The sequence below is a fragment of the Lampris incognitus genome, chromosome 14 (assembly GCF_029633865.1).
Source record: "Lampris incognitus isolate fLamInc1 chromosome 14, fLamInc1.hap2, whole genome shotgun sequence".
Taxonomy (NCBI): Eukaryota; Metazoa; Chordata; class Actinopteri; order Lampriformes; family Lampridae; genus Lampris; species Lampris incognitus.
This window is the reverse complement of record NC_079224.1, coordinates 25,240,578-25,262,817: the sequence shown is the minus strand read 5'-3', so window position 1 is coordinate 25,262,817 and position 22,240 is coordinate 25,240,578. Positions and strand designations below refer to the sequence as shown.

At 48.0% G+C, this 22,240-nt stretch overlaps 1 protein-coding gene across 1 annotated transcript in view; it reads left to right on the top strand.

Moving 5' to 3' along the window:
- The first annotated feature begins 9,808 nt into the window (after window positions 1–9,808).
- kcnn1a (potassium intermediate/small conductance calcium-activated channel, subfamily N, member 1a) overlaps window positions 9,809–22,240 on the top strand; it is a 77,653-nt gene continuing 65,221 nt past the window's right edge. The window contains 4 exon segments of the mRNA XM_056293282.1: window positions 9,809–9,906; window positions 9,908–10,307; window positions 10,310–10,828; window positions 10,910–11,176. Coding sequence (XP_056149257.1) covers window positions 9,809–9,906; window positions 9,908–10,307; window positions 10,310–10,828; window positions 10,910–11,176 — 1,284 coding nt within the window.

The following is a 22,240-nucleotide window of genomic DNA, read 5'->3' as shown; positions in this document are numbered from 1 at the left end:
GGACGGGGGTCATCATGGGCACTCAGACCAGATTGCAGCTATGCAGCCCCATCCACAGCAGGATGTGATGCACTGTGTGTTGTGACACACTCCTCCTGTAATCATCATTAAAATTCTCTGTGACTTGTGCCACCATAGACCTTCTGTCGGTTCGGACCAGACGGGATAGCCTTGGTTGCCCTCACACATCGATGAGCCTTGGGCGCCCAACACCCTGTCGCTGGTTTGTGGTTTGTCCCTCCTCGGACCACTGGCGGTAGGTACTCAGCACCCACAGGCCTTGCCATTTCAGAGATGCTCTGACCCAGTCGTCTGGCCATAACATTTTGGCCCTTGTTAAAGCCGCTCAGGTCTTTACTCCTGCCCATGTCTCCTGCATCCAACACGTTGACTACGAGAACTGATTTTTTTTTTTTGCTTACCATCTAATCTACCCAGACCTTGACATGTGCGCCTGTTTGGAGATGATCAACGTTATTCGGTTCACCAGTGAATGGTCATAATGTTTTGGCTCATCAGTGTATAACGACGCTTGGGCTAAAGTGTTGAAATATGATGTACAAGGCCCCCTTTGGCATCTGTATAAGACACAGCGGTATTATCACTATCTAAGCTTGACTCTAACTTTAACCACTACCTAACCTATATTTCAATGATATTCATATACCAGACTGGAAGTCTGTCTTTGGAGTGTATGGAGCACCTGAAGGGTACCTTGTGCGTCATACGATATCGACGCCGCAGCAAAGCGTCAATACACATAAAGCCGTGGGATGAGAATGCATCGCTAGCACTCCATCATGCTTCATGCAACGTGCACACAGGTTTTCTTTTGAAACTAACACTGCACCAGCTGATTTCACCAATTAACGCACCTTGTATCACACAGAAGAGGATTAATTAAGGAAATTACGGTGTTTAGTGTTGGGTTGGATAGAAAACCTGCTTACGCGTGGCTCTCCGTGGCACGTGGTTAAGTAATGCTCTTGAGAATGTAATCGAGAGAAGATTTATTTTAACTGTGTAAATAGGAGATTTACTTTGTGGGCACAGTGACTGTAATTCAGATCATTTGAGGGGATTTAGGGCAAATTTACACTACTATTACCCACTTTGACACAACAGTGAGATCAGCTTTGAATGGATTGAAAAACACATACAGTCACATATTCTGTCTCCAGTTCATTATTGGAGCAGCTCAGCTTTTGTCTGTTGAAAACATCAGCAGTCAGGACCTTGGCTGCTTTGCTCCCAACTTGCAGAGCTCAAAATGAGAATTAAGACGATATTCAAATTTATGTGTCACTATTGTACACGTCCATCCATATACCCTATTAATCCAATTCAGCATTGCAGGAGACTGAAGTATATCCATCAGATGTTTGGTTGGAAGGCAGGGAGACACCCTTGACAGCTTGTCATTGCATCACATGGCCTCTTGTGCATGTGTGAACTATAATATAAAACAGAGTTATGGGTAACTAATGTTCTTCTTACTTCTTTCAATGTATTTATCCTATTTTTCATTGGCACATGTTTGTTTGGGTCATTCAGCCTTTCAGCTTCTTCCGGCAATGCCATTAAGCTCCATGCTCAGGCAAAAACAGTTCACTTCTCAGCTCTTAAGCTTCCCAAGTGTTTTTCTTTTGGGAATGCACTTCAACTCCCAATTTTGCCAGTAGGCGATTATGTTTCAGCTTCCAGTTTTTTCCAGCAAATGCCTTTTAAGTTCCCCTCCAGACACATTTTGGAGTTTAAAAATACCCTGAGATAATTGATATATTGTTTAACATGGTTTTCCCACATTAAAAAAAATCCCTGAAAAGGGCTGGAAGCACATCTACTCGTTCTCCCTCATTGAGAAATTCAGGATCTATGAATATGCAAATATCCCAGGTCTCGTGCCCCGCCCACCACCACTGCTTGCGCTGGGTTGGCCGGTGAGTGAGCGGTGCATCAAGATGGCTGGCGTTAGAGCAAACATCGGAGAGATTCGGTCATACGTGATTGAGCCTCAGTCAGACCCAGACCCAGACTCTGTTGTGCACTTAAAGTGGCGGCTATCAGACGCATCAGAATGGTAAGTGTAGTTAGCATCTCTTAAAGTGGCTGTTGCAGCTAGAAAAGCGCTTTAAAAATGCAACTTGATTGATTGATTGATTGATTGATTGATTGATTGATATGTTGTTTGTTAGTTTGTAACACGCGGTGGCTGACGCAGCAGTGGCTGTGAAACATACAATGACATCTGCTACGATGTTACAGTGTGTTCACATTGTCACATTATGACCTAATTATATACCAGAGGTCTACACAAAGTTTGCAGAGAGATGTACTCAGTCTGGCTGAGATGTTTATATGACGTGTAACATCTCTTTATCTTTACAACCAACCACGTTTGCCTGGGAACTGGCTCACTGGCAGTGGTCTAAAATTGAAAACCGGCGGGACATCAGGGCGAGGCCACCTGCACCTCACTTTAGTTTACAGTTCCAAGAGTTTTGTTTTGGTTGGACCAAGCCCGGAGGAGGAGGAGGAACACCCCCCGACCCCCCCCTCCACAGCCGACAGCTCCCGACGCCACTGCTGCCGCTCCTTCAACCCTCGGAGCACACGACGAAGGACGCCTGTAGTGGCGCCGCTGGAGCACGCGCACCCACCCGCCCCCGGTTGGGATCCAAGTCAAGACTAGAATAGAGGAGTACATCACACACCGCGCCGTTTCACGGCTGAAAAACGACCACCCCGTTTCATATGGCTCAACTTCCAAACATTAGTCCGATACGTAGTCTACAGTTTTACTGTTACCAAACATGTAAGCACAAAGATAACACAGGTGATGCTATTTATATAAGCCACAAAGGAACACGTCACATACAGAAAGCTTTCATGTGACTGTTGGCTGAGTAGAAGAAATACATAACCGACCCTCCCACTCGCTGTCGCAGGATACATAGCCGGCACAGCATCCGACTTAAAATCTAATTTCTTGTGAAAACCCATTAGGTTATGGAGACACTCCTCCCTGAAATGAACATTGCAGATACACGGCTCGTCCAGGTTTGTAGGCACGTGAGCCTGTCTGTTAATAACTCCCAGCCTCTTCAGCAGCACAGTGGGATGGAAGCGCCAGGGTCCGGTTTCCGTCCAAAAACGGTTCACTCTACCATGTTCGCTGTCAAAGGTCTTACTACACTAATGCAACCTGACTCTCCGTACCGACGAGTCCGCTCTGCGCAGGAGGTTTCAGCTTTCTTTGTCCGCACTGCATTTGCATATTAGACAGTGATTGGCTTCTGGATTTGTGACGTACCAAATCGAGCTTGCCCGGGGTACGTATGAATCAGGTTTCAGCGAAGTGCACAGGCATCTCCTCCTCCAGTAGAGGATGTGAAAACAGCTCTGGTGACAAACTTTGCACAAGTCGGTGTAGTCAAGGCCAGACATTTTAGGAGACACAAACATAAGAAAAACCACATTTTTTGTGTGGAGGGGAACTTTAAGATTTCAGCATTGCCATCTTCTTTAGGTACTGACTTCAGTTTCCAACTCTGCAAATATTACACTTGAGCCTCCAGGATTGTCAATAAAGCAATGCAGTGCATTTCAGCCTTTTCAGCTCAGATTTAAGCCTTTTTCAGCAATGCTTGACAAATGATTTCAGCCTTTAGCTAGCCCACGCAGTTTCCCCAGAAACTGCACTTTTCTAGTTATGATTGTTGTTTTCATTTGTCATTATAATTGTTATATCATTATCATTATTATAGTATAGTTATCAAGAAAGCTATTACATGAGCCATTATTGAAGTCAGGAGAAGGATGAGGTTGTGTATTGGTATTATCATCATATAGACTACTATTATTACTACACAAATGGACTACCCATTATTGCATAGATTATTATTAGGGTGAAAAAGATGATACTACTATTATTATTATTATTATTATTATTATACATATTAATAGGATGGTGATGATGATGATGACAATGTTATATAACAATACTATTATTAGAATGTCATGCTTATTATTATTACTATTATGGATATTAATATTCATTGTTGATATCACTCTAAGAATTAAGAACAATTTAGTATTTGGTAAAAGAACGAATTTCATTCTTTTAAGTTCAGTTCAGTTACTGAACCTACTTAACTGTTTTCATTTCTGCCACTTTACAAGCACGACAATGCGCAGACCTCTTTATGTTCAGGCCATACACAGACATATAATTTACATTTACACCGAACCTCCTTACTCAACAACCCACCCTATTCACCTACTTGTTGTTTTTTCCTTCTATTCTCACTCTCTCTCTTTTTTATTTTTTATTTTTTTAGCATTCTGCTCATCCCTTCATCCCAACCATCTGAATGATGGGACCACCTCAGACTGGGCCCTTGTGACTCGGGGGGGGGGCTTGGGGGACTGGGCTGATTTGGGACAGTGGCGAGTCAGAGGACCCGAGGCTTCACGTATCAATCGTTACTATAGGCAAATTTGTTCTCACACACCCATGGGATTTTTTTTGCCCTGAAGTTTGTCTCAGAGACCAGTGTAGAACCTGGGTAACCCCTGAATTTAGACACCAACTGCCTAACACTGATGTCTTTGCAGGCCTGGGTGATTGCTCATTGCAAGAGGTAGACAATAGATGTTAGGAGGAAGGAATTACAAATAACCATCATGCCTTGCTACTGACCGTTAGACAATCATGAAGGCTAAACAATGCCATGGGTGTGTACGAACAAATTTGCCCACAGTAACAATTGATACGTGAGACCCCTGGTTCCCACAAAGCCCCTCTACAAACAGAAAGCTGCTCCTCCGACCCAGTTGGACAGACCCCCACCTGTAGGGGAGGGGTTTGTTCTAAAAGGGGTCTGACCTGCAACAGGCCAGCCACCTCCTATGGGTTTGCTGAGGGCCTAAAGCAGGCAAGAGCAAAGAAAACAAGGAAGAGGAGGGGGGGGGACTAAAACCTCTTCGTCCTTATGGAGCCCAACCAGAGATGCCCTCCAAGAGCTTTTGTAGCTATGTTATCATAGCTACAAAAGCTGTTATCTTTCTTCTTTTGGTTAACACTGTCTCCCCCATTTGTTCTCGCTCCCCTCTATATCTCCCACACTGAACACACACACACACACACACACACACACACACACACACACACACACACTTAGCTACTTGCATACGTACTGCAATAAGACAATCTAAGCCAAACATTTTTTTTATATTGTTGTTTTTGATATAATGTTGTGCGGCTGTTTTGTTGTTGTTGTTATTATGATTGCTGTTGTTCCCCCTCCCCCCCTCCGTTGTTTTGGTTTGTTTGAGTCTAGTTCTCCCTCTTGTCTTATGCTGTGTCACATGTGTCTTCACGTCGGTCACTTGTATTGCACAATAAATAAATAAATAAATCATATGAGGAGTTTTCAAAGGATAAGCTACAGGGTCACGACAAATTTCCAAACCACAGCAGATGAGACCAAACGTCCCCCGTGTGGTGCCTGACTGAGAGGCCCTTCGGTCCAATCCCAATCGATCTGTGTGGAGCATGTTTGCATGGGTTTCATGCAGGTACTCCGGTTTCCTCCCACAGTCCAAAGGCATACACTACCGTTCAAAAGTTTGGGATCACCCAAACAATTTTGTGTTTTCCATGAAAAGTCACACTTATTCACCACCATATGTTGTGAAATGAATAGAAAATAGAGTCAAGACATTGACAAGGTTAGAAATAATGATTTGTATTTGAAATAAGATTTTTTTTACATCAAACTTTGCTTTCGTCAAAGAATCCTCCATTTGCAGCAATTACAGCATTGCAGACCTTTGGCATTCTAGCTGTTAATTTGTTGAGGTAATCTGGAGAAATTGCACCCCACGCTTCCAGAAGCAGCTCCCACAAGTTGGATTGGTTGGATGGGCACTTCTTTGAGCAGATTGAGTTTCTGGAGCATCACATTTGTGCTGTCCTCTGAAGGGAGTAGTACACACCGGTGTAGGAAATCTTCAATTTCTTAGCAATTTCTCGCATGGAATAGCCTTCATTTCTAAGAACAAGAATAGACTGTCGAGTTTCAGATGAAAGTTCTCTTTTTCTGGCCATTTTGAGCGTTTAATTGACCCCACAAATGTGATGCTCCAGAAACTCAATCTGCTCAAAGAAGTGCCCATCCAACCAATCCAACTTGTGGGAGCTGCTTCTGGAAGCGTGGGGTGCAATTTCTCCAGATTACCTCAACAAATTAACAGCTAGAATGCCAAAGGTCTGCAATGCTGTAATTGCTGCAAATGGAGGATTCTTTGACGAAAGCAAAGTTTGATGTAAAAAAAATCTTATTTCAAATACAAATCATTATTTCTAACCTTGTCAATGTCTTGACTCTATTTTCTATTCATTTCACAACATATGGTGGTGAATAAGTGTGACTTTTCATGGAAAACACAAAATTGTTTGGGTGATCCCAAACTTTTGAACGGTAGTGTACATATTAGATGAATTGGATTCTCCTAATTGCACATAAGTGTGATGGGTATCTACTATGTGATAAGGCCCAGGGAAAGACTGCTGACTTTTCCAGGGCGTCTCTCTGCCGGATGCCTGCTGGGATAGGCTCAAACCCCGTGCAACCCTGGACTAGACTACGTGGGTATGGATAAAAGATGAATAGAGGAGAAAGACACCAGAACCACTGTCATCACCTGGTAAAACAAATACATTAACTTTGGATGCTTTTTTTTTTAATTTTCAGAGAGGAATGTTTTGGCTTCAAGACCTGTAGTGTTTAGTATCTTGCTGTGTGTGAATGGTTATTTTTGGTAGCTTGACTGTTCAACATACTTCTGTCCCTTTCAACTCCTTTTCAATTCAGCTCATCTGCTGTACGCCACACGCGTGTACCTGCTCCTTTTAGATTTCACTCATCGTGACCTCTTTCTCTCTGTCACTCACACTTCACTCATTCTTGATCAAGCGCTCTCTCTCTTTCCCTCTTTCTCTCTCTTTCTCTCACCCTCTCTCTCTTGCTCTCTCTCTCACCCTCTCTCTCTTGCTCTCTCTTGCTCTCTCTCTCTCTCTCTCTCTCTCTCCCTCTCTCTCTCTCTCTCTCTCTCTCTCTCTCTCTCTCCTCTCTCTCTCTCCTCTCTCTCTCTCTCTCTCTCTCTCTCACACACACACACATATACAATGCACATAGTGCCTGCCTCTCCTGGTTGGATTTCTCTTTCCCTGTAATTATAGGCCTCTTATCTGCTTCCTGTGTTACATGGAGCCATTGGCCTCCTCCATGTTCCCTCCTCTGCCATTAGTGTCACAGAGCTTCCACTGTGTTCCTTCCAGGAGCCAACACAGTATGTCACCAGAGAAAGACATACAATATGCGTTTTAGCACAGGAGATCCTGCCAAAAGGGGGATGAATCCAAGAAGCCCTACATTTTGGTGGCAGTTTTTGCTAGAGAGATACAGCAGAATGAGAAGAGTATTAGGGACTGTTTTTTCCTTCTCTGTTTGTTTGTGTGCATATTCTTCTTGATTTTTTATCTGTTTTTTATTGTTTTTTACACATTCAAAATAAAAAAATCTGATAAGTTTCTGATAGGTTTTGTGTGCGTGTGTGTGTGTGCATTCATGGCTGTTGAGAGAGAGAGAGAGAGAGAGAGAGAGAGAGAGAGAGAGAGAGAGAGAGAGAGAGAGAGAGATTTGTGTGTACGTTTGCACGTGTGGGCATTTATAGCTGTTAATGAATAAGAAAGAGAGAGCGAGAGAGAGAGAGAGAGAGAGAGAGAGAGAGAGAGAGAGCGAGAGAGAGAGAGAGAGAGAGAGAGAGAGAGAGAGAGAGAGAGAGAGAGAGAGAGAGAGAGAGAGAGAGAGAGAGAGAGAGTACGTTTGCACGTGTGGTATTCATAGCTGTTAGTGAATAAGAAAGAGAGAGAGCGAGAGAGAGAACGAGAGAGAGAGAGAGAGAGAGGAGAGAGAGAGAGAGAGAGAGAGAGAGAGAGAGTACGTTTGCACGTGTGGTATTCATAGCTGTTAGTGAATAAGAAGAGAGAGAGCGAGAGAGCGAACGAGAGAGAGAGAGAGAGAGAGAGAGAGAGAGAGAGAGAGAGAGAGAGAGAGAGAGAGTGTATCGACGGAAGTTGTAAGTTTGTTTTAATTATTTATGTGAAAGCAGAAACATTGCTTCCAAACCAGCAAATGAAACCCCATCTTGCCAAGGAACCCACACAGGTCACACTGACCAATTACTTAATGAAAATGATCGGGTTTCTAATGCGGCCCTGGCCGGAGCAACTCCAAATTTCGGCAGTCACTCACGGAGGCTATAAAACAGAGTGTACCCAAGCTTTCTTCGGGTGGTTAGGCAAAGTGTGCCTGTGCTGCAGTATATGAGACATATCAAAAGTCCAAATGGCTGAGTAAGCTTTACGAAAGCATTATTACTTATTAAGAACGGCTAATGTATGATGTAAAACTTGGCTCCCTACCCGGCCTCCTTAGCGTTTCTAGCTCCCCGAGTCGGCCTCGTTTCTGTCTTCCTCTCTTGTGGGCTAACATTTTGGTTTTGCCTGGCAACAACTGATGAAGTACCGCTGCATGTATAGTACTTCTATTGCAGAGTAGAGTCATCAGCAGTAAAGCTTTCACAGCGGAGGGGATGTCGGGCTGTACTCTCCTTCTCCGCGTTTGTTTTGGTTTTGTTTGTTTGTTTTTTGTCCATCGTTTGGCGACTTGACACCGCCGGTAGAGACCATGTATTTCGGTGACATGCCTCCTCACGCTTTCAGCACCGTGGACAGCGCACGCATGCGCCCAGACACCCCCCCCCCTCCTCTCTAGAGTTGATTCTCAGATATTTAAATGATCACGAGCGCTCGAATGCAGTCCATTCTGAGAGTCGGGCATCATCGCTGCGGTGGCGATGGAAGATGAAGCCCCGACGTTCACTCACGATTCGCAATGACAGCAGGTAGCAGCTCCCTAACTACCCAAACCGCGGCTGCGCTTTTTCGAGCCGATTGGATTCTGTGAATGCATCACACATGCAACATTTTTTTCCCTGCCTGGTGCATGCATATAAAACCCCCATGCATATTCTGCTGTTGTTCAGTCATCAAACACGATACTGACCCACCGGGACTCGGGCGTCATCGCATCAGGCAATGGTGCACCGCCTCATTCATTTCACGTATTTCTATCGGCCAACAAGTGGGAATAAGCTTGGAAAACGCGATGAAAGTCTGTCTAATGTTCGTATCATGATTCCCACACCTCCCGTCACGTTTGTTCATTCATTATGGTCCGCATATGATGATATGCGGGGAGACGATTGTTTAGCGCGTATCCAGTCTAGTCTATATCTTTTGAAAAGCCTTTATGGTGATAACGTGTAGGGGCAGAAGTGATTTCTGATTATGCATGGTGGTTATGGCAACAGTAAGAAAGTCGATCTAGTAGATCCACAGCCGATTTTAGGACGATCAGCCAACATTAACAGGGTTTAAACACCCTCATGTCTCCACGGTAATCCTGTTTCCCTCGTCATATGTCTTAAAACCGTTTAAGCTTTGTTTCGGTTTGCGGAGCGGTTGATCCTGCACGTAACCTGTGCGCTTAACAGAAGATGGACCAATATTCATCCGAAGGCGGTGTTTTGGCTGTACGGTGACGTTTTAAGGCAGGTCTCTGACCAAACCTACCAATGATACAAGTCGGTTTTATTCTGCTGGGACTGATCGCGATGAACGGGTGTCGGAGCTCTGCACGGCAAAGGAGCAAGCACAGCAAGACGCGGCGATCAAGGGATGCGGCATCGACACGCGGGCGCTGTCCACCAGCAGCAGACCCCCGACCCAAAACAAGGAAGTCCAGACCCACCATTTGCCCCTGTTTTCAGTCTGCCGCCCCCCGCCCTCCTCTCACCACCGAGGACCGCTCGTCCACCACCGCCGCGTACGCCAGAGCCTCCAGGAGCTGCCCTGTCTGAGCCAGCCTTCCCGGAGACCCATTCGCAGCGGCGACCCGCTTCCTCTGGTCAGCTACGACACCGTCCGGCGACCTCCGCACCGGGGCGGTGAAACCGACACCGGGCAGCCGGCGCACCTGCAGCACAATCCCTGGGCCGCGGCCGGCTCGCAGCAGCAGCAGCAGCAGCCGCCACCGCCGCCGCCGCCGCCGCCGCCGCAGTCGGAGAGGCAGCCTGTTTTTCCAAGCTGCCACTGCAGTTTTTCCGAGCAGGAGGCGAGTCTCTCTCATCACCAACGCCAGCCCCTCGATCCTTCGCCGCAGCCCTCCCATCTTTTCCGCCACCTTTACCGCCGCCACCGACCTCCTCCTCCTCCTTCACCTCCTCCCGCTCCTCCTCTCTGCCGTTTTCCCGGGATTCTAAAAGGGGGAATCGTTGCCGAAGGAGCGCCAATAATCACCAACAGGCGAGCATCGTGGAACGCTGCAGGGGGGGAGGAGGAGAAGGAGGAGAAGGAGGAGGAGCGGGAGGGCACCGAGACCAGAGGCAGTTGTTGCAGCAGCAGCAGCAGCGTCAACAGCGGAGTCATTTAAGACTCCAGCACAGGGACCCCTCCCCTGAAGGAATCCGTGCAAACTCGCAGAAAGGGCGCCCTTTAAATGTATGTGAGTCAACCGAGGCAAACAAGAGAGCATTCGAGTGTCAGACTCAGGACCTGCAACAGCTCCCGCAATTACGAGCGCAACAACAACTACTGGTGGGGAGCAGCTTGCCTATCAACTACTGCGCCAGCGGCTCTGGAGAGATATGTAGGACTCACCAGGCTCCACTGCTGCAACAGCAACAGCAGCAGCAGCAGCAGCAGCAGCAGCAGCAGAAGCAGCAGCAGCAGCAGCAGCAGCAGCAGCAGCAGAAGCAGCAGCAGCAGCAGCAGCAAGGCGCACCGGGGCCATGTCCCCAGCGTCCGCAGCACTGTGAACAAGACCGCAATAAGTCCGGCAGAGTCGCCGCGCAAGGCGACCAGGCGCAGCAACGCAGCCGCGAGCCCCGCGTGAAGCCCGCGGCGACACGGCAAGCGTGCGCGGGCAACTCGTCTGCGGCTGGCAGCGGTAGCGGCAAGAACAGCCCCAACTACGGCTCCAGCTATCACCTGTGGCCCGAGAGCCCGCATAAAGGAGAGGAGCGGATACGCATCGATCAACACAAGGTAGATTTTTTTTTTTGCTTGCTTGATGTCGCCTATTTCATTTTTTTTACGTGCCGCTGCAAAATCGAAACTGACGAGGCTCTTATAACAAACACAGACAGTTCCCTAACGATTCCACTCAATGACCACGCCTGTCATTTGGTTTTGATAAACCACAGCCGTGCGTTTGTGTGCGTGTATGTGCGTGTGTGTGTTGTTGTGGGGGGTATTCGGTTCGATGGAGGTAGTTGTGTATTTGGTCACGTTTAATTCCCAGGTAGGCTTTCATACGTTGCCAGCTTGCCTGAAAAGCAACAATGTAAGCAACAATGTAAACTGTGACACGTTTGTATCCCGACACAGAAACGCTCGTCCCTTTTAAGCTAGTCTTTGTTTAATTTGGCTGTACGCGCATGCATATGTGCGATCTGGCGCGCACGCGCGCGCGCACACACACACCTGTTAAATGCTGCGGTGTTGCTGAGGCCTCTTTCTGCTGAACCTATTTAAACGGGTCTCCTCGGCAGTCTGTTGCATCCTCTTAGCCGTATTTGTCTCAGCTAGGGACTCTGGATGTTTTGGCCTCCAGCCACTTATTATGAAAAACATGCTTAGTGTTAAGTTGCTTAACAGCAAGAGCAGTTCCCTACTGGGTGGTGTTCATACATGAAAACTCATCTTTTCAAGTTGCATCTGCTGCTTGGAAATTAGTTTTCCCGTGATGGCAGACTTCCTACTGCAGTCAGTATCACGTCATTGTACAAAGGTATTATTCAATATTCATGGCATCTTGGGCTTGTTGGCAAACCAGACAGCTCATCTGAAATTGCCAACAGACGTGGATTCACTTGGAATTTGACTTGAGCTGCTGCACAGTGGAAATCATCCGTGTCGTTTTGAAGGAGTGACGGTGAAGGAGTCTGTCTGGGGTTTTGTGAAAAGTGCAAGTTGAGTTTCTCGTGTCGTGAGTATAAACCCGTCAATCCCGCTGAAAGTCGACTGGGATGTCCAGGGTTATACGCAAATGTTGGTTTGATTAAATAGCTTTTTAAGTAGTGAATCTAATTTCCTTCATGAACACGGCTCCTGAGGACAGGTAGAAGTCATGTCCCAGGACGTGAGATACAGGAAAACTAGATGTGTTGAAAGTCGCCTGTCATGATCTTGTTGATATGACCTGTAGACTTTTAGTCACTTTGTGGGAAAAATGGCAGATGTGTATATTACAAGTTGAATCGTGTCGGTCATTGCTCCTGCAAGCTTGGTCGGTGAGACTCGGCATATTTGTCATGTGGCATTTGTTTAGTAGAATATCTTGGTTGGGTTTTGTTTTGTCCATATTTGTGACTGAGTTCATTTCATATTTCAAGATGTTTTGTTGCACTGATTGGAACCATTTGAGATGTCTCCTGAGACCAGTGTTGTGTTTGCTTCAGGAAGAAGTTAAGTTTTGTTTTGTTTTTTTTACATGAGAGGATGAAATCGGTAGGAGACAACATAGACGAGGCTGCAGTGTACTACAGAGGAGTCAAAGTCTCAGACTATGTTCCACATGCATTGGCTGCTTTGCACGTCCAGAATGAACCGGAGGTATCGGGCATAACGTGCCAAGCCACGTTGCACATTACTGGAAAAGGTGGGCAAAACAAATTGTTTCCTGAGATTTCACGAGTCACGGCATTAGCGCGGGAGATGGGGGGGGGGCTGCACCTCCCAGTAGTGGCAGGTAGCTGTGTAACATCTTAGACCCAACAGTATGCCTAACTTTTCCTAACGTACAAATGCACCAAAAGAAAACATACTGTAACGTGCATGGATTAGTAGACACGTTGGCCGCTGGCTGACGGGTCGGACTCTTTAGTCGACTGGTTAACGTTGTCGCTTGCGGAGTGGGAGACACGGGTTCGCGTCCCGGCTGTGGCGGTTCCCGGGCTGCTCCCCTAATTCGCTACAGTGCCTTTATGTTAAACAGCGGGCCGGGCTGTGTGGGATGTACATGTTTAATAATAAAGTGAGTAAACACTCCAGTCCAAATCTGCTACACACGCACCTTACAAACAAAACAAGGACGTCATACTGTAGCGACCGGGGGAGGCGGTCGCCCTGACTGCTGGCAGTTCTGCGCTGGGGAGCGCAATGGCTGATGGGACTGTTAGTGTTAGATTTAAAATGGTGTTTTAATGACGTGGTGTTCGTGTTGCGGTTATTGTTGTGTTGTTGTTTTGGGGGGTTTGACTCAGACCAAGCAGGAGACCGTTTACTGGCTAAGTACCTGTAGGACCGTGCTGGGACTGATGTCGCCACTTGTGACGTGGGGGGGGGGGGGCTCGTTACGTTGTTGTCAGTTCTGGTCCATTCTGGTCCGTTCTGGCCGGTGTGAATAAGAGAGCGCTCCCGGGTCGCGTGGAGTATGGAGCAGGGGGCTGCGACTGAAAGGAGATCTCTGCCTGTCGACTCACGCCGGCTCGCCACAGTACTTTCCGTTTCAGTTGGCAGCCCCCCCCCTCCTTAAAACATCTTCCCGCGCGCCTGAGTCACGGCGAACTTGACAGAGTCATTATTTGGTGTTTCTGACGCCCAGGTCAAGACGTGGTTCAGGTGAGGTCTCTGGAGATTACGAGGCCATCGGGTCCCGCGTCGTTACGGCTGCCGGGATCCGGAAACTGACAACGTGAGCATGATTCGGCCTGCACCGTCACCACGTATGTGATGCGGTGTGCAGAGCAGAGGTCGTTGTGGCGGGTGGGGGGTATGTGTGTGTGTGGGGGGGTATGTGTGTGTGTGTGTGGGGGCGTGTCAAATGCAACTGCAAGTGCTTGTGATTGTCCAGCTCGGCTTGCTGCAGTCCAGCGTAGAGCGGAGCCAGGTCACAGGCGTCGCACGGATGCCTGTCAGCTATTGCTTCCATCGCTTTCGCACATTTTACAGCCCCCTTAACAAAAAAAACAAAAACAAAAAAAACAAACAAAACACAAACCTCAAGAACAGGACCACCGCGTGTTTCCTCTGGTGTCCGTCCACTTACCACAACAAACCGCTGCCTGTCCAGAATGCAGCGTAACTGGGAGATCATTAAAAGGTTAGTCAGTGAAATTCCTGGATTTACATGCAGGGTAGAATAATTAATAATGCTAATGTGCCCTCATAAGTCTAACGATATTCAGTGGAAAGCGTTAATGAGAGACGTGGGTTTTGTGGCGAGTTGCAGGACAGAGTATTTCTAAATGGAGCAGGATGTCCCCCTTTCTTTAAGAGGCCTCGTCGATTAATTAACACACTTTCACGTTAAAAAAAACAAAAAGAGGCTTCGTCGATCTTTTTACCCAAGCGAATGAATGCGTGTGTGTGTGTGTGTGTGTGTGTTTGTGTGTTAGTATGTGTGAACATGTGTGCATGTACTTTGTGTGTGTGTGTGTGATTGTGTGTTAGTATGTGTGAACATGTGTGCATGTGCTTGTGTGTGTGTTTGTGTGTGCTTGTGTGTGTGTGCTGTGTGTGTGTGGGGCTATTAAAAGGCAAATTATCACTTATAAGGCTAATGCGTAGTTTATTTCTCTGCACAGTGTTTCTAGTCTCTTGTTTTCTTACGAATTTTGTTTGTTTGTTTGTTTTTTGCGCGTGCAGTGGAAACGAGTTGACATAATTGCAACACATTCTTGCACTGCGTGTCATGCATCAGGATTTCCCGCGCGACATCATCGATCATCGTCTTAAACTGCTCCTCATTCCTTCATCAAACATCCCCTTTATGAAGACCTCAGATAATCATGGTAGTCCCCTGCTGCCCAGATCTGGCAGGTAAGTTAAAATGCAAACCAGGGAAAGGATACGAGAGGGAGCATGATGCCAGGCGTTGGTATGATACCCACAGTCAGGAACACGTGACAGGAAGAGGTCATTAGGCCGAGGGAGACGCTATATTACACAGTGTATCATCTGAATCCAACTCACACGGTGAAAGGAGTTGACTATGACTTCTGTCAGTTCCTATTGTCGTTCAGAAGAGACTCCCTCGACACTCCCAGGTTGGCCATAAACAGCCTGTCTGAAAGACAGAGGGCCTCTCAGCATGACAGGCCCTTCCAAAGCGCCCGACCCCTTTCCCGCTCATCCGGACCGGACCCTGCCAAGCGCGTACTGCGATAGGGCCAGGCGAGCTATCTAGCATGTTTATTTGTAGGATCGTGGTTACATCTTATTGACTCGCCATTAATGAGCTCGCTCCCCCCCCCACCTCGTTTGAAACCTTTTAACAAAACACTTGCGACAGCGCAAGACCGATAAGGGGTATACGGTTACAGGAGCCCACAATGCACCCCGAAACCCGATAGCCGGCCCACTGAGCTGATGGCAGGTATTACGATATTGCGTCCTGCCGCAGCAACATTGTGCTCTGAAAGGTACCTCGCTGCCTCCATTGTGATGCCCTGTGTAAGCACTCTAATTCCTGCCACTTACTGCTATGGCGGTTTCCCCTGCGGGGACGCAGGGAGGACAGTGGGCGACTTGGTGCACGTGGGACGTGGGGAATTTTCAGGCGATACCGTGTCCTGTTCCTTGTGACTCGCCTCTCACATCTGTGATGAACTGTGCACATGCCTTTCTATAGCTTGTCTCTTGTCTTGGTCCACTGTCGTATCCTGCGTCCACTGAGGTTTATCTGTGTGTGCTGATGGAGAGCCAGCCGGCAGCCCAGTGGCGCACTGGGCGGTACGTGGGGCATCAGGATGGGTGGAAAACCGTGACAGGGAAAAGGAAAAACCCTTCGACCGAACTGGAGTACCACAGGCTCTGCTGACGGGCTCCCTGACGTTGTTCGGAGGATTGATACGTGTTGACCTGTGGAAAAGATGGAAAGGCGTTTTCGGTCTGAAACTAAATGCTTCGTCAGTGGGCTGAAAACTAAACATCCCAGGCAGCTTCAAAAATGGGAACATTCATTCATTACCCAAACTGCGTATCCGTACTCAGGGTCGCGGGGACGCTGGAGTCTATCCACAGCAGTCATTGGGCGGCAGGCGGGGAGACACCCTGGACAGGCCGCCAGACCATCACAGGGCCGACACACGCACGCACGCACGCACACACGCGCGGCAGCGCGCACACACACACACACACACACACACCTAGGGACAATTTAGTATGGCCGATTCGCATGATCTACATGTTTTTGGACTGTGGGAGGAAACCGGAGCACCCACGCAGACAACATGCAAACTCCACACAGAGGACGACCCGGGACGACCCCCAAGGTTGGCCAACCCCGGGGTTCGAACCCAGGACCTTCTTGCTGTGAGACGCTAACCACACCGTGCCGCCAAAACGGGAACATTTCTTCCACAAAAGGCAAATTTGAACAGTTAGTTCATTTATACGCTTCTTTGGTCTTTGGTCTCCTGGGGTGGGGTGGCATGGAGGGGTGGGAGATTTCCGGCTGGAGACCTTATCTATTCCTCCTCTTTTTAGACAAATGACACAGTATCTAAGACTTCTAACGTAGGCTTTGGGGTCCGGGGATGACTCCTGCAGGGCCTTTGCTCCTGTTTCTGGTCAGCTCGTCGTCCCTCTCAGCTCTTTCACTATCTGAATGCTACACAAGTCCACTCTCCCTAACAAAACAAAACAAAAACAAAACAAAAGAAGATCTTAGTGGCTGTGTATTTATATGGCCTGATGTAATAATGCTGTGGCAATTAAGGATGGATTTCGGAGCCATTGACGTGGACAATGGCGCGTTTGCAGTGTTGTGATTAGCAGGCACCTGCCTGCCTCGGAGTAACGTGGTGTTGATTTAAACTTTCTCTATCGGTCATCTACCCCCGGGGTTCTCACGAGGCTGCCCTTTGTTTTCCTGCCATTCGGCCGTTCATTATTCCCCGGCCTCAACCTCCCGTCTGCAGGACCGGCCAACACCTTGAAAGTAAACATACGCCTCAGAACCCACGTCAAGAACTCCGGCTGAACGGGGTGTACACACATCCGGTGCGCGCGCAAAAGGAGCGGTTGCAGATGTGCGATAACGCCTGCACGCGGAGAGGCAGGCACGGGTTGTTCGGGTCCCCCATATACCGCTATAGCTGACGCCGCGGAGGGGAGTGAGTATGACATTAAGGTCCCTTAATAATTTATCGCCGTTTTTCTCCCTAAATATCGTCCGCTGCATTTAGGTTGTATGCGCTCCTCCTGTTCTGAAATAGCCTTGCGTTACCACGTTTGTTGCTATGGAGAGCCCGAGCCGGTGTTGTATGGCGGCGCGAGGCTTCTCCCTCCCTTGCTCTCCCCCTTTCTCTCTCTGTCGCTCTCCCTCTCTTCTCTTCTGCTGAACTGAAGATCTGGGATTCGATTTCCTTTCACCTGTGTCACCAGACACACACACACACACACACACACACACACACACACACACACACACACACACACACACACACACACGTACGCACACACGCGCACACGCACGCACTAAATATGTGCTTGCATGCAAACTATTATTGTGACTTGTTCAGATGATTTTCCACTCGATGTAGTTGACATCACTCTCTCTCTCTCTCTCTCTCTCTCTCTCTCTCTCTCTCTGTCTTCCCCGTCTCGTGTGTCATCTGAGTGAGTTCTTACAAGGAGAGGTGTGTATTGGATTACTTGCAGCCCGGTTAAATACAATGGCTGGCGGGGGTTTGCGGGTCGCCCAGAGCGTGGCGGTGTGAGCCTCCCCGCCTGCCGCGCCGTGGGGCAGGGATGCCAGCGTGGCAGGTGTTTCCGCTCCGCCAGCCGTCACTGCATCTTCGTAACGCCGACGTTTCCACCCTCTTCTTCTCGGTGTTTCCCCTCTTCTTGTGTGTTTAGCAACGGGCACGTTTCTATGTATTTATCGTTTCCCCATCACGCCGCCTTCCTACCGCTGCCCTTTGCTTAATAAATGACCCCGGGTTCATTTATATGGTAATTCCTTCGCGGTCCCGGCCAAGTGATGTCGGACATATAATTTATTACGGCAGTGCATATGCTTTATGGCTAATTAGGTTATTGATCTGGGGCTGTTCCTGCGTTAGGGCATCGTCAGGAAACACAAGAGTATGAGGACACGAGTAATGTGGCTGTAAGGAGATATCTGTCATTCATAATGGCTTCGTTTGTGTTCGTGCACACTTCGCTCGCGTCTCCTAACTCGTCACATTATCACCAACGTGTGATCCCGTTCTTATGCCAGCAGGACACGGCTCTCCCTGAATGTTTCTGCAGCAAACGGAGTAGCGGAGTGGACCGCGGAGACCCGCGATTTGATTTCTCTCTCCACACGACAGTCCCGATGCTTTTCACTTTGTTTGCCCTTGAAAATTCCACTGTGAGAAATGCAATCATCTTTGTGAAATTCCTTATAGAGAGAGGTTTGTGTGTGTGTGTGTGTGTGTGTGTGTGTGTGTGTGTGTGTGTGTGTGTGTGTGTGTGTGTTTCTAATCGTATGTGTGTTTGCCAGTCTGTACAGTACGTGTCCGTGCATGCCAAAATGTGTGTGTGTGTGTGTGTGTGTGTGTGTGTGTGTGTGTGTGTGTGTGTGTGTGTGTGTGTGTGTGTGTGTGTGTGTGTGTGTGTGTGTGTGTGTGTTTGTAAGTGTATGTATGTTTGCCAGTCTGTACAGTACGTGTCCGTGCATGCCAAAATATGTGTGTGTGTGTTTGCAAGTCTGTGTAGTGCATGTCCATGCATGCCGATGTGTGTATTACAGTATGCTTGTGTGTGAACATGTGCGTCTCTACATGTGTGCATGCATGTATGTACGCGTGCGTGCGTGCGTGCGTGCGTGCGTGTTTGTCCCGATGATTTTATGAGGTGTCTGTATTACCCATCTGTGCTGAGGTCAGACCCTCATCCTCGTCAGGTCTTCGTGCCCTCGGGTGAGGGTCTGACTGCTGATAGCCGCCTCACCTCTTCATACCAAGCTCCTGAGCTGCAGCTGTTGTTTCTATACAGCTCAGCCGCAGAGCCTTCTGGCCAGCAGATAACACTTCCAGCGAAGAACAAAAAGCTCAGTTGAGGTGAAAGGAAGGATTGATTTTTTTTTTAGGTAGTCTACCTTCAACTGTTTGTGAAAAACCAGATCTTGCTGCCTTTAATCCAACTTAGAGTCACAGAGGGGGAAAAGAAGACCCTGTCCACGGGGAGGCTTCACCAACTCATACAGCACAAAGTTGCAACTGCTCTTTTTTTGTTATTGCTCCTTTCTTTTTCCCACTCGGCCACCCATTATAACCAAACTGCAGCGTATAGTACAGCAGATAACGCAGAGCATCATAATGTGGTCACATCGATGATAATGTGGCAGCGACGTGACTCATGGCCCCGCCGCGGTCTTTGCAGTTGGCAAAGCAGGCGATGGCCGCATGATTACAAGAGCCATTTAAAGGCTACGGTTTGGCTTAATGTGTTGCATTTGTTTTACGAGATGACAAGGGGCGCATCCCGGAGACTGCTCTGCAGCATATCGGTTGTTGTTGCCTCGGGAACTTTCTGATGTTTTTTTTGGGGGGGGGGGGGGGGCTCTTCAGTAGGTTTAAGAAATGGCCCATTTTTTGCCATTCCCAGGAGGTATATCCAGTCAAAAGTCTTTATGGAACAGGGAGGAAACTGCAGACAGAGTGCAAATTGCCTGCGAAATGCAAGAAACAGGAGGAGATAAAAAACAATGAAGGGATTTGAATTGGTCTTGTTTGATTGAAAACAAAGCAGTAAGCCGTTTCCCATATTGAATATTGAAAATATTTGTGACTGTGTGCATGTATTTGTGTGTGCGTACGCGCGCATTAGTGTGTGTGTATGTATTTGTGTGTGTCTGTGATAATGTGTGCTGTGCATGTATGCCATTATGTGTGTGTGTTCGCAGCGCGCATTAGTTTGTGTGTATATGTGTTTGTGTGTGTCTGTGATAATGTGTGCTGTGCATGTATGCTGTTATGTGTGTGTATGTGCGCATTAGTTTATGTCTGTGATGTGTGCTGTGCATGCATGCCATTATGTGTGTGTGTGTGCACGCGTATTAGCTTGTGTGTACGTGTTTGTGTGTGTCTGATAATGTGTGCTGTGCATGCATGCTGTTATATGTGTGTGTGTGTGCGTGCGTGTGTGTGTGCGCGCACACACATTAGTTTGTTTGTATATATGTTTGTGTGTCTGTGATAATGTGTGCTGTGCATGCATGCTGTTATGTGTGTATGTGTGTGTGTGTGTATGTGCGCATCAGTTTGTGTGCGTGATGTGTGCTGTGCATGCCATTATATGTATGTGTGTGTGTGTGTGTGTGTGTGTGTGTGTGCGAGCGCGCATTAGCTTGTGTGCATGTGTTTGTGTGTCTCTGTGATAATGTGTGCTGTGCATGCATGCCGTTATGTGTGTGGCTTGTTGAGAAAGCGAGAGAGAGGGAGTAGTGAATGGATGAGTGGGAGGATAGGTTTTAGTGCATCATTCTCATCTTGATGCCACAATCTTGCCTTAAGATGCTAAAGGTCAAGTTAACTCTCCCGCTCCTTCAGGTCTTTTGGCGCAACTTCCTCTCCAGTGAAGGATGTGCGTGTGCGAGCCGCGCTCGCCCTCCGGAGTGTCTTCCTGTTCTGAGTCGCAGCATCTGGTTCCGCAGCTGATTATGCAGCTATATTGTTTACAAAAAATAAATAAATGGGGTGAATGCGCGTCTGAAGGCGCGTGCGTGTACACTCGCGGCTGGTTGCGCGCGTACGTTTGCGTGGGGCTTAGCATGTGCGAGAGCCAATATCTACGCTCACGAGGAAATCCATGAATATCAGCGTGTGGTCCGCAAGGGCGCTGTTCAATATGCTGCTTTTCACGCAGCTCCTGCAGATAACGTGTTGAAATGAAAACAGAGAGAGGGTCGCTCTCTTCCTCCCTCCCTCAGTCTCCTTGTCTCTCCTGCTTTGTTTCGGTTGCACTGCACGGGTGTGTGCATATTGGTTGGACTGGGGCTGCATCTGTGTGTCCATCTTCAGATGGGGTTGTCCGCATTGAAGCCGAGCCCGTGGTTTGCGTTGGTATTCTCCATGGTGTTTGCCTCCTCCTCCTCTGTGCTGTACTTCCTAGAGAGCCACCATTATAGGCCTCTCTCTGATTGTTAACCCCTTCATGGCCCGGCGCTATACACGGCACCTCCTTTGTCACTGATTTTCTGCTTCACCCTTTCAGGAGCCAAGCCGCCCTCCTCTCTCTCTCTCTCTCTCTCTCTCTCTCTCTCTCTCTCTCTCTCTCTCTCTCTCTCTCTCTCTCTCTCTCTCTCTCTCTCTCTCTCTCTCTCTCTCTCTCTCTCTGTCTCTCTCTCTCTCTCTCTCTCTCTCTCTCTCTCTCTCTGTGAGCTTCCTCCTCTTTCCCCGAGAAGCGTTTTTCTTTCTCTCACCTAAGCTCCCCAGCCGTCGCTCTCCTTCATCAGACTAAAAAAAAAAAAGACTTTTCTTTCAAACAGATTCCATTTATTGTAAGGGGCCCAGAGGGCATACAAACTGCGGCACTTAATTTCATAACATGACTGACACACACACACACACACACACACACACACACACACACACACACACACACACACACACACACACACACACGATCGCTGCTGTGAAGTATAATAGCTGCATTTGTGAGTGTGTGTGTGTGTGTGTGTGTGTGGTGCATTATGTACATAGCCCTTATAACGGCCTATGAGAAAGGTCTTGTGGGTGAGGGGAAATGTGTTGATGTTTCGCATGGTCTCTGTGTGATCTACCAGATAAACGAGGGGGGGGGCAGATGAGGTTATTCAGATAACTCGGGGTGCAGCAGGCTGCAGCAGCAGTGGCGGCATGCTGGCTGGTGCTGGGGGACAACACAGTGGAGGTTCTCCGTCACAGCGGGAGAACAACGAAACCCAAGACCTCCTCCTGGCGTCTCGCGCCTATTTCAGCAAGTTACCCGTCAATAGAAAAACCTGGAGTGCCCAGTTTGCTGCCCTAGATATCGCATTCGTTATTCTCTGCGGATGAAATATGGCGATTCCCTTTCCGGTTTTGCGAACCGATAGAGACGGAAGACATCTAAAAATACGCGAAATAAGAGAGG